Genomic DNA, 12911 nt, shown 5'->3' on the forward strand with positions numbered 1-12911 from the left:
GTTCCTAAACTAGTTGAAACAAAGGCAAAAAGACTGATCATAATACTTACATTTTTCTCAGTATCCTTATTAGAATATTCATCTTCTCCTTGAACTCAGGAGATTCACGCCACACCTTCTTGGGATTTTTGATCTTTTTAATGTAAATATCGATATCGTGAGACGTTTTGTCTACTTTACTTCCATCCACTGAATCACTGGACAGTACCCTAAAACATAGGAAATACAGTTCTATAGGAACACAATAGTGTACATGGCACTCCACTTAGAACATTACACTTACATGCTAAGTTGTTGAATGCCTTAGTACAGAGGTCTCCAAACTGTGGGGCATGCCTCCCTAGGGTGCATGGAGGAACAGCCAGAGGGGCGTGGTGGGGCCCAGGCCAGCTCCCACGAGGGGCAGGGAGGAAGTGCCACCCACCTCTCCCTGTCCCCAGCTCTGCTCCATTCCCGCCCCCAGCTGTGTCCCCGGCTCCCAGTCTTGTGCCTGGCCCGGTCCCCAGCCTCGGTGCAGCTCCGATTCTGACACCCTCCAGCCCCCAGCCTCAGCCACTGGCCATGGCTCCATGGGCCGAGGCTGGGGGTTAGGCCGGGAGTGAAGTTGCACCTGGCCATAGGCCTGGCTGCCAGCCCTCACTGCAGCTCCACTCCCAGCCATTCTCTGAGCTTCAGCCCCTGGCCACAGCCCTGCACACAGCCCCACCCCACCCACAGCTGCATCCCCATTGCTCCTGTCTGCGTCCTTCTTCTCCCCTGTGTCCCTGCTCCTGGGGAGGGGCGCTACCCTCAAATGTTTGGGGACCGCTGCCTTACTAGGATAACAGAGACATGATTGCATCCCCCCCCACTATGCAGTGTTTTGTGGTGGTCTAAAATGTTTAGGTGAGTAGGTTTTTTCATACTCTAATTGTTTTAATCATGTATGAACAGTCATCAGTGGGTTTAATCTGATGAGATTAAAAAATTTGCATTATAGGACTGACACTGAAAATATGACATACAATATAATATATTATATATATGACATAATATATAATATATATATAATGCCGTCTATTTTCATTGTGATTCACCCCCACCCACACCAGTAGAAGTCACATTACTAAAGAGCAGATATGGTATATTACAGGGGTAGACAACCTATAGCATGCGTGCCAAAGGTAGCATGCAGTCTGATTTTCGGAGGCACTCAGACTGCCCAGGTCCTGGCCACTGGTCCGGGGGGCTCTGGATTTTAATTTAGTTTTAAATTAAGCTTCTTAAATATTTTAAAAACCTTATTTACTTTACATACAACAATAGTTTAGTTATATATTACAGACTTATAGAAAGAGACTTTCTAAAAACAGTTAAATGTATTACTGGCACGCGAAACCTTAAATTAGATTGAGTAAATGAAGATTCGGCACACCACTTCTGAAAGGTTGCCGACCCCTGGTATGTTATCTAACTTTCTTTTTCTAGAAAATACAACATGCATCTACAAAAGACACTTAAGAAGTTTTACTTTTAAATCTCTTAAAAGACAATCTAATGTTAACCTCAGATATATGGTGTACCTTCCATGGGCAGGTACTGATCACAGGTCTGATCAGTCTGTAATAAGTAGATTTGGGAGATTTTATTAGGATTCTACTCTACCAAGCAGAAATGTGGCCTTCTAAGGCTGTAGTAAACCCAATAACCAGCACAACTGGAAAAGGGAACAAAAACACTATGTAGATCCAATGGCTTAAGCCAAGGCTTGGAGATGGGGGCCCAGCAGGCATGGTTGCTACTACAGCCCATAGGCAACAGTAGTGTCTGTAAAAACAATGAGGAGTCCTTGTGGCACCTTAGAGACTAACAAATTTATTTGGGTATAAGCTTTCGTGGGCTAGAACCCACTTCATCAGATGCATGGAGTGAAAAATAGAGGAGCAGGTATAAATACATGAAAGGATGGGGGTTGTTTTACCAAATGTGAGGTCAGTCTAACAAGATAAATCAATTAACAGCAGGATACCAAGGGAGGAAAAATAACTTTTGAAGTGGTAAGAGAGGCCCATTACAGCAGAGGAAGTGGGTTCTAGCCCAAAAAAGCTTATGCCCAAATAAATGTGTTAGTCTCTAAGGCCTGGTCTACACTAAGGGGGGGGGTCGAACTAAGGTACGCAAGTTCACCGTTCGCGGTGGTGGAGTTCCGGAGTCGACGGGAGCGCGTTCGGAGTTCGACATATCGCGTCTAGATGAGATGCGATATGTCGAACGCTAGCCGCCGACCCGGACGGTAAGTATAGATGTACCCTAAGGTGCCACAAGGACTCCTCGTTGTTTTGGCTGATACAGACTAACATGGCTACCACTCTGAAACCTGAGTGGGTCTGTGGAACTCCTGGGGAAGGATTCTGACCGTATGCAGCTCTGCTGCATGAGACCCATTCAGTTAGGCTTGGTGTAGGACTCCTGAATTTACCACTAATATTTCACATATTGTAAATTTCAAATATTTTTTTAAAAGGCCTAAGAAATAACCCTCCCCTCACTTCAAGTCCCATACTCTAAACATTAAACAGGCTGCCCCATTAGGAAACTAGGAACTGTGATGAGTAGGTACATTAAGGGAGTCAGAACAGCTTCTTAAAACAAAGTATTATTTATTTTTCCATAGGAACATAGCATTCAAAGAGAAGGGTTTAAACAACAGAAGGCCAATACGCATAGGTCTCGCTTAAAATTTAGCTTTCCTTAAGATACATGCAGGTACCAATTTAACCCAAAGTACTCCCACCTCTGCATACTTCCACTATCTCCGTGTTCCCCGTCTTCCCTGAGCTTCAGGGAGTGTCTGTTTAAACCCAAGTAGGCCCTTTGTTTTCTATGACCGCAAGCTAGGACCTCCTTCCCTTGCCAGATTTGTCTGGTGAGCACACCATGGGTTGGAGGTAAGTCAAAGAGAACTGTCTTGTAAATCTTGGTAGATGACTGGGTGTCTACAGTCATCGTAGTTCTTTCCTGAGGAGGTGTGAGGTGAGCTCCCACAGGATGTTAGTTCTTTAGCAAACAGCAGAATAATAGATGTACACATAATAGTCATAAAAATACAGCTGTCTTCCACATTCTTCAGTGTTTGCTTCTAACAGGGAGCAGGGGTGTTCCCAAATACTTCTTTACAAAAAAGAAACAGGTAAGAAAAGAGAAGCACCACCACCAGGCAACAAGAACAGCTCATCTGGAAAAGGACCACTGCATCTTTCCATCACTTCACCTCCAGCTTCTTCCTCAGCTGAGCTGACCAGCATCACAGTCAACATCAATTTGGGATAAGTGCCAGAACACTTCTCCATCTAATTGCCCAACACATTTTGCTCTTGTCTAGATTAACCTTGATCTACTGCGGAAGCAGTTATAACTCATGAGGTTTGTGCCTTCAGAATACAAAGTGGCTTATTTATTGGGTTGACAGAATTCTGTGCAGCAATGTGTTAAGATTAAATCTTAACAAAATCAAAATAAAAAGCTTATGATACATATTTAAAACTAACTGATATATTAGAAAGTGTTATTTAGCAGTTTTGTTAATATTCCCATCAGGCCACTGAAGCTAGAGGATATATCGGTTTACATTTTCCATACTTGCAATTATTTGCATGGCTTCTTGTCTGTTTCCATTTGTGTTCTAGAGATAGATTAAGTGACAGAGGTAAAATTTACATCTCCCTTGCACCAGTCTAATCCTTTGCTTTGAAGATTGATTTCCAGTGCGTAAGGATACCTGGAAAATCTGCCAGCAGCTCCCTAGGAACCCTGACATAGGAGATACTGATGGGATGTGTTAAATACAGCTGGTTGGGAAACTTTTGATGAAACATTCTCTCGTTGGAATTTGCTGGTTCATCAAAATTAACTACTTCATGGCACCATGTTGATCTCAACAAAATTCTGTAAGAAACCTAAGTTCCTGCCAGCTTGCCAAACCAGATTCTCACCAGCCTGCCTGGCAGACTGATAGAGAGCTGAGAGCTTGGAGTCCTGGCTCTCAAGCTCATAGTTCCTCAGCAGTTTGGACTCCCACAGCTTTGAAGTTCCCCGGGTCCCTGGTTCTGAAGCAGCCCACCTGATGGGCTTGCTGAGGAATCAAGGCTCCCATGGTCTCTGCTCTGCCTAGCTCAAGTATTAAATAATGGCCTGATCCTATAGTTATTAAAGTTAAATCAGTGTTAAAACACCCATTTACTGGGAGGAAGACAGGGGCCTAAATACATATTTTTGCTACCCTGGCCCAACCAGGCCCTAGCCAGCACTACTGGGTTTGTGTATATACTAGCTCCTTACACATGCACTCCACGAATGGACTGCCTTGTCCCACCACAACCTTTTTACTAGTGGGGGTTTGTCTCAGTAGATGTTAGCATAGAACAGTGGTTGTCAACCTGCGACCCAATCAGCACAGAGCTGCAGCCCATGTGACATCCTCAGGGTACAGGTACAATACAGGTATTAGATGCGGTCCACAGTGGCAAACAGGTTGAGAACCACTGGCATAGGCCCTTGAATGAATTTATCTGTTAAGATTTAGCTAAGTTTCCTGGTTCAAGGACCCATGGGAGAAAAGCTTACGGAAAACTGGAAGTCCAGCTCTGTTATCCTGGAGCTCACCAACTACGACATCAAACCTCTGTAAGCACCTAATAATGCATGCTGTACAGATGTCTCTGAGCTGTAAAAGTCAGATCTGCATCCAAGTTTCCTTAATAGTTCAGAACGTACAGACCCATGACCCTGATTCAACTCACTGTACATGGAGGGGAAAGTCATGAAGTTTGGATGCTAAGCTTCAAAATTTGATGGTATTTGGATATGGAGGTTTTATTTGTTCAGGTGCATAGGCCTCATTCTCCACTGCTTTTCCCTTGTATTGTCATTGACAGCTGTGCAAACTGAGTGTGAAGTGCTCCCAAGACAGAGCAGAAACATTTTACACCCACTTTGCACAGGTGGAATTCATGACAAGCTGCCAGAGTGAAGAATCTGGCCCCATTCTTTTTTTACCAACTAGTGTTTATTAGGGCTGTCAAGCGATTGAAAAAGTTAATTTCAATTAATCACACAATGAATTGCACTGTTAAACAACAATACCATTATTTAAATATTTCGGATGTTTTCTACATTTTCAAATATATTGATTTCAATTACAACACAATACAAAGTGTACAGTGCTCACTTTATTTTTTATTGCAAAGGTTTGCACTGTAAAAACCAAAAGTAGTATTTTTCAATTCCCCCATTACACGTATGGTAGTGCAATCTCTATCATAAGAGTTGAATTTACAAATGTAGAATTATGTACAAAAATAACTGCATTCAAAATCAAAAAATTTAAAACTTTGGAGCCTACAAGTCCACTCAGTCCTACTTCTTGTTCAGCCAATTGCTCAGACAAACGTGTGTGTTCACATATGAGGGAGATAATGCTGCCCACTTCTTGTTTCCAACATCAGCTGAAAGTCAGAACAGGTGTTTGTGTGGCACTGTTGTAGCCAGCATTGCAAGATATTTACATGCCAGGTGTGCTAAAGATTCATATGTCCCTTCATGCTTCAACCACCATTCCAGAGGACACGTGTCCATACTTATGATGGGCTCTGCTCGATCCAAAGCAGTATGGACTGACACATGTTCATTTTCATCATCTGAGTCAAATGCCACCAGCAGAAAGGTTGATTTTATTTTTTGGTGGTACGGGTTCTGTAGTTTCCACATCAGAGTGTTGCTCTTTTAATTCTTCTGAAAGCATGCTCCACAGTCTGTCCTGATCAGATTTTGGAAGGCAATTCAGATTCTTAAACCTGGGGTCAAGTGCTGTATCTTTAGAAATTTCACATTGGTAAGTTCTTTGTCTTTTGTCAAATCTTCAGTGAAAGGTTCTTACCAGATGTGCTGGGTCATCATCCAAGATGGCTATAACATGAAATATATGGCAGAATATGTGTAAAATGGAGCAGGAGACATACAATTCTCCCCCCAAGGAGTTCAGTCACAAATTTAATTAACACATTTTTTTAAATGAGCATCATCAGCACAGAAGCATGTCCTCTGAAATGATGACTGAAGCATGAAGGGACATAAATGTTTAGCATATCTGGCATATAAATACCTTGCAGTGCTGGCTACAAGTGCCATGTGAACACCTGTTTTCACTTTCAGGTGACATTGTAAATAATGCTGCCCGCTTCTTATCTCCTGTAAATGTAAATAAATGTGTTTGTCTTAGCGATTGGCTGAACACAAAGTAGGACTGAGTGGACTTCTAGGCTCTAAAGTTTTACATTGCACGCAAAAAGAAAACAGTTATGTAACAAAAAAGTCTACATTTGTAAGTTGCACTTTCACTGTAAAGAGAATGCACCACTGTACTTGTATGAGGTGAAATGAATACTATTTCTTTAATCATTTTTACAGTGCAAACATTTGTAATAAAAATATAAAGTGAGCACTGTACACTTTGTATGCTGTGTTGTAATAGAAATCAATATATTTGAAAATGTAGAAAAACATCCACAAATACTTAATACATTTCAATTGGTATTCTATTCTTTAACAGTGTGATTAAAGCTCTGATTAATTGCAATTAATGTTTTTAATTGTGATTAATTTTTTTTAGTTAATCATGTGAGTTAATTGCTATCAATCAACAGGCCTGGTGTTTATACAGACTACTCTAGAATTAACTCTTTCCTGGTGACAACTCTCTTTTCTAACATGCAGGTGGCTATATGTTGTATCGTACTCAAAACGTGTTTGGGAAACATGACAGGCTTGAAAACAAGAAGAGTTTTAATCCTCAGATTTCTATTCTTTCTACGTTTATCTCTCAATTCTGGCTATGACTCTATGCAAATCAAAGTTGAGCTTGTGCTCCTTCATCTTTCCGTTTATTGTTATTTAATATTTATGTTCTAACAGTGGCCAGAGGGCTCAATCAGGATTAATTGCTCTACATAAAATGACATCAGAACACACTTTACATACCCCAAAGAGCTTATTGTGTAAAATTTGCTAGAACTGGGAAGAGAGAGGCCCATATTCTAACCACTGATGTATACATGAGAGTGCATTTTCTGTTCTCAAGTATAATTGATAGACAATAGGAACACAGGTTCACAGATACACTTGAAAAGACCCTTATTCACATATGTTAACTCATTTTACTATTATTCTAAAGAACAAGAGGATACTACATAGTTCCTGGAAGTCCCCTTTTTACCCAGATTAGTGTATTTTTTTAAATCACTATCTAACTTTAAAACTACATACTTTATATTACTAAAAATACTCTGAGCAATACCTTAAAAGCCAACAAGAACACCAGAGTTGTAGTTTTATTGTATTAACAACTCTTATTGAATTAAAATTTTCAAAAAAAGAGGGAGTATTTAAAAGTCACTGTTTCTTTGCCAACCCATGGGAAATAGCAAATCAAAGCAACAGACACGGGGAGGAGGGAGGTGTTAAATCAGACCTCATGATTAAACTCAGAGATAGATCAAAGGGGGACTATTTAAAATATTCAGGTGCAGGGATGGAGAGAAATTCATTCTGGAATAGCTCAGTGCATATTAAAATGACCAGGGCACTGTCAATTAGCATGAAAAATAAAGCAGATGAATAAGACAAAAGGGTAACTGTCTGAATTTAATTAGGAGATCTGATTTAACATCCTGCAACACTGTCTATTTCACTACCTCCTGCTGTTTTCTATCAGCTGATTAAGGACTTGTCCACATGGTCAGGTAATGCACCCTATGGGGGTGTGATTTCTGAAGCACACTATCATGTTGCACATTAATAGGTCCATGTAGACTCTGCTGGTGCACTTTAACGTGTAGTTTCAAACAGCACTGCATTAAAGCACACTAGGGACATTTTAGTGCACACCAGAAAGGTCTGCATGGACCGATTAACAGCACATTAGTGTGCTTTAGAAATCCATCCCTGTAGTGTGCGTTACTCCATCATGCCAACAAGCCCTCAGAAAGAGTAACACTTGAAGGTTTGCCAGTTTCATTTTTCTCTTTAGTTGATCCAATGCCTACAAATTCTTGAGATTGCCCTGCTGTGAAATCCTACACCAATATATTCATTGTTGACTCCCTACCCCTTCTTTATTTATTGACTATTTATGCCCCTTGTTTCATTCTACAGCTTTTCTAGCTATAGGCTATGTCTGAACTCTGTGTAGCTGGGCTAGAACATTTGGGGTCACTTGGGAAACAAATCCACTCGCACAATATTCTATATACATAATTGGTATTTTTTCGCTTTAATACTATGTCCTATATTTCTGAAACAACATTTGCATCAAGTGATGCAAAAATTACAGAGTAAGATATACATATTAATAAAGAGTGGAGTAAAAAAAACCCAGCCCAAATGGAAATGACAGCAGCCCCAGATACATGTACCTTGTTCTTTTAAATTATAGGCTTACTTCAGTTCTGGTGCAAACTCACTGAATTTAGGAAAGTTACACCAGGACCAAATTTCACCCTGAATGTATATCTCTCAGTGAAGCTTAGGGCTTGTCTACATGGGGAAATATACCAGCATAACTATGGCAGTGCAATTATACGACTATAACTACCTATGCAGCCACTCCTTCTGGTTTAGCTTGCACTACTTCCAGAGCAACATAAGCCAAACAGGTAAAAGGCAGTCTTATTCCAGAATAAAGAATATCTACAGTAGGGGCCAAATTTGGTGTTGGTGTAAATTGGGTGTAACTTTCTTAAATTCTGTTATTTTGCATCACTATTAGTAGTATAACTATACCACTACAGTTATTCCAGTAAATTTCCCCATACAGGCAAGTCCTGAGAACACCTATTATTACCATGCTTAACACAATAATGTCCTGGTCCATAAATGGTGCTCCCAGGTGATACCACAATAATAATGATAATCATTAACATTTCATTTTATTTATTTCTGTTGGCTGAGATATACAAGGGTTTAAAATGAATCAAAGATGTGCGGTTAAATCCCTTACACAGCTTTGAAAGTCACTACCATTATGCCTTCAATCCAAAGTAGTGGGGAAGGACACAACAATTAAACAAAAACAGTAATTATCACTAATAAAAACCAAACAAGTCAGCAGGTGTGTCTGAGTATTCCTAACAAAGAATATATTCACTGAATTTGGCCCTGTCTGTAAACTGTCCATGAACAGATTTAACAGGTACATTATTCAGAACTATTTGGTATGAACATAATTCATAAGTAATCCATGGGCCTGAAGTATTACAGCAAGTGAGTCTTTGCGTTTCTGATATTAGGGATTAGCTGTTCGGCTAGTATGACTGGTTTAGTAATTCATACGATCCTGTTACCATCCCATCACTGACTGACTCAGAAGTAATGTCTCAACAACATACTGGGACTTTAAATTGTTTGCATTCTGTCCTCAAGAATCAGAGAGAAACAACCATCCTAGGTAATTTAATTTGTGTACTTTAAACCTTTTCCTTCTTTCTCTGCCAAAAAACAGAACATTATATTTTGTCCATGTACATAGATCCCAGATTTAAAAATACCATGGGTTTCTTCCTTTTGCCTGAAAGAGTAACAACCTATGCAAAAGAAACTTCTGACGTGCTGGTCAGGTGTATTGAACAGGGCCTCGATCCAAACCCCAGGCTGGGTTCATTGCACTTCAAGTACAGCAGCAGAAGAAAAAATAGGCAGCTCTGGGTTAGTATCCCAACAGAACAGCCTGCAAGATGAGGGTGCAATCAGCTCCAGGAGGCTGAAACTGGGGCCACAGAGCTGGCCAAATGATACCTTGCAGTGTTGAACACAGTTGCTGTGTCTGCCAGTACAGACCTTTTACTGTATTGGCAACTCAGGTGTATGCAGCTTTATAAGACCTAGGCCTGGTCTACACTAAAGAGTTAGGTCGACATAAGTCACATTGCGTGAACCTAGTTATGCATATGTCTAGGCTCAAATTTGTCTCTGGGTTGTAAGAACCCCATTACGTGCACACAGTAAAATCACCTCCCCTAAGAGTACTGAACCATGCTCAACCTACTGAGGTTGATGCAGTATGAGTGTAGATGCAGTGTGAGCTATGTCAATGCTAACAGTCTGCCAGCAGCTATCCCACAATGCCCAGTGACCACCCTGGTCACAATTATGAACTCCACTGCCCAGGGGTCATGGAGACCAGAAGCCACAGATCCTCTTTGTAACCTCCCACATATTTCTGAAATGTCTTTTACTAATTCCCTAGTTTGGCAAGCAAACCTAGCAGCTCTCCCTTGTGTGCAACTGCCCAACTGACCCCACCAGCGCTAGACACATTCTGGCCTGGAGTAGATAGAAGGTATTGGATCTCCTGGGAGATGCACCAGAACATAATGGGGCTTCTCAGACATCAATCACAGAGGCTGCAGACTCTTATTGACCTACAGATCCAACAATCATGAGTTCACCTTCCTTTACAGTGAATGGAGAACTCCAATTTCGCAGCTCCCTACACCACTGTGATCCTAAGAGTATCCCTATGCCAAAAGGTATTTAGCAGTGAGCTTCAGCTGGTCTCACCAACTCAGTGTACCCCAACTCTCTATTGTTATAATCTGTATCTAAAAGTTTTGATGTTATATCACTGGAAAACTAGTCACTGACTGATCATTAATATTCTTGAGGAATATATGTACAGTCAGCTCAGAAAGGATTATGCAGATGTGCTGAAATCCTAACTAAAGTGTTATCAGCCCCCCCGCCCCCCCAGCCCCAAACATGTCTTCTTTAAAGAAGTTTTCTCCAAGCAAAGGAAAGAGACCAACCCTTCAGACCAGGTGTGCCTAAAGTCAGTTATTCATTTGTATCAGAGGTGGCAGGAAAAGGTCATTTGCATTGTAAAAATCATCAGCAGAGAAGACACGATGGAGTCTACACCAGACAATGTGGCATCCACATCCAGCAGGGAAAAGGAACTTTATCCATGGATACATTCCAGAAGAATACATTGGAATGGTTTACTGGACTATAAAGAGAAGGGGAGCACACCCCTAAGTTATCTTTCACTTGAAGAGACAAGGAAAACCAACACCTATGACTCCCTGGGGATCCTAACTAAAAGCTAATCAGCCATTGCTGGAAATGGAAAATTGTTCAAGATATTTTCTTCACCAAAGACTGGTTAAGTTAGGTCTTAGCCATTAGAAAGTATATTTTTACTTGTGTGCAACCCTTTCTACCTTTATACTTGAACTCACTTAAAGCCTCTCTATTTTTAAACTTGTTTTACTTTTTATCTAAACCAACCCAGTGTTTTAATTGAACTGAAGTGATTGTTAGCTCCAGTCAACGTAAGTTGTTGTTTCTGTCTCTCTAAAGGGCTGCAAACTTAATATAGTCTGTGAATATACATTGATAGAGGCTATATACTGCGGACACACACCTCAGTTAAGTTCAGGGGATGGCATTGATTGTTACCTGCTAGGCAAGGTAGAGCCCTGAGGAGTTTCCTGGTAAGGCAGACAAGCTGGTGTGTCAGGGAGTTGTCACATAGCTCAGCTACAGCAAAGCTCCCATATACTGAGGCTGACGGGGTAGCACAGTGCCTTACAGCTCTGGGTACCCCAGCAGCTTGTCACAACCCCACAACATTCCACGTAGCATCATGGGCCGCATCCCTACCTCTACCAGTCCACATGGGGAGGGGGGAGCAGAAGGGAGACAGTAAAGCAACCACAGCTTCATGCACACTGACCTATGAGAGCCACAGTTGGTGTATGTTAATCCAAAAGGGACAGGAATGTTTTCTACCTTTCTAATTTTAAAATTCTGTTCACTTATTTTAGAAGGGCGGGGATGTATTGTATTGCTTTTTTATTTGCTTATTGTTGTGCTGTTTTTGGTACAATACATTTTTATTTTTTGAAAATGAATTCATCTTTATTACTTCACAATATATACTGGAGAATGCCGAGCACCACTCAAAGCACCCACTACTTGTAATTATATAGGACCACAAAACTCATATTCAGTGAATCACAAAGAATAATTATAAACATACAACAAGCACCACCTAATTCACACATTCAATAAAAAAAAACATTCATATAACAGCCTAGCACCCTCCTCTCATGCACACTCCCTTCTGGTCAACAGTGTTTGCAGTCTTTAAGACAGTCCCAGCCCTGGTATTGGGCCATACCCTCAGTGCTTTCTCCCTGAAGGCAATGGTTTCACCCTCTGGGTCTGTTCCAGCCCCAACTGAGCCTCTTGGCAGCTCAGTCCCCTTCCGGGGGGACTTACTACTGTCCAATTGTAGGTCCTTCCTCAGGGCCTGTGGAGGGTGCCTGGACCTACCCACTACTCCAAGTACCAGCCCAAGGACCCTAAGAATAGCAGCCACACACTGCCATGGCCCTTTAGCAAAACTGCCTTCAGTTCCCTGAGCCACCTCCCCACAGCCCCAGCCTTCACCAATGCCTTACCCTTAGCTCACAGCTCTTCTAATTTCAGGACCAGCAGCCAGCCAGGAGCTCTTCCATACTCTCCAATTCCCTACTAGCACTAAGCTATTCACTATCCTGCAAGTTCCTTTGGCCAGCCAGGCATACCAGCTGCACTCCTCTACCTCCAGTAAGAAACTGCTGCAGTTCCTTTTTATAGGGCCCTCCTGGGTCCTGATTGGCTGCTCCATGCAGCCTCTCTGATTGGCTTCTTTCCCTTCAGCCACTCTAGCCTGCTTGGAGGACCTCTCCACTGTGCCTTGCCTGGGAGGAGTGTGGCAGGACCCTAAGGCCTCCAGCAAGGGGCCTCTGGGCCTAGTTCACCCCATCACACAAGGTAATATTCATAAATGTACACCAAGCACTACATAATTCCTAAGAACCTCCAAATCTTCAGGG

The 12911-nt window shown here is 41.7% G+C and overlaps 1 protein-coding gene across 1 annotated transcript in view; it reads right to left on the reverse strand.

Annotated features, from left to right (window-relative positions):
- CNBD1 (cyclic nucleotide binding domain containing 1) overlaps nt 1–12911 on the reverse strand; it is a 291253-nt gene that overhangs the window by 250591 nt on the left and 27751 nt on the right. Inside the window, exon 4 of the mRNA XM_045006943.1 lies at nt 51–209. Coding sequence (XP_044862878.1) covers nt 51–209 — 159 coding nt within the window. The remainder of the gene's footprint in view (nt 1–50; nt 210–12911) is intronic.

The sequence above is a fragment of the Mauremys mutica genome, chromosome 2 (assembly GCF_020497125.1).
Source record: "Mauremys mutica isolate MM-2020 ecotype Southern chromosome 2, ASM2049712v1, whole genome shotgun sequence".
NCBI lineage: Eukaryota > Metazoa > Chordata > Testudines > Geoemydidae > Mauremys > Mauremys mutica.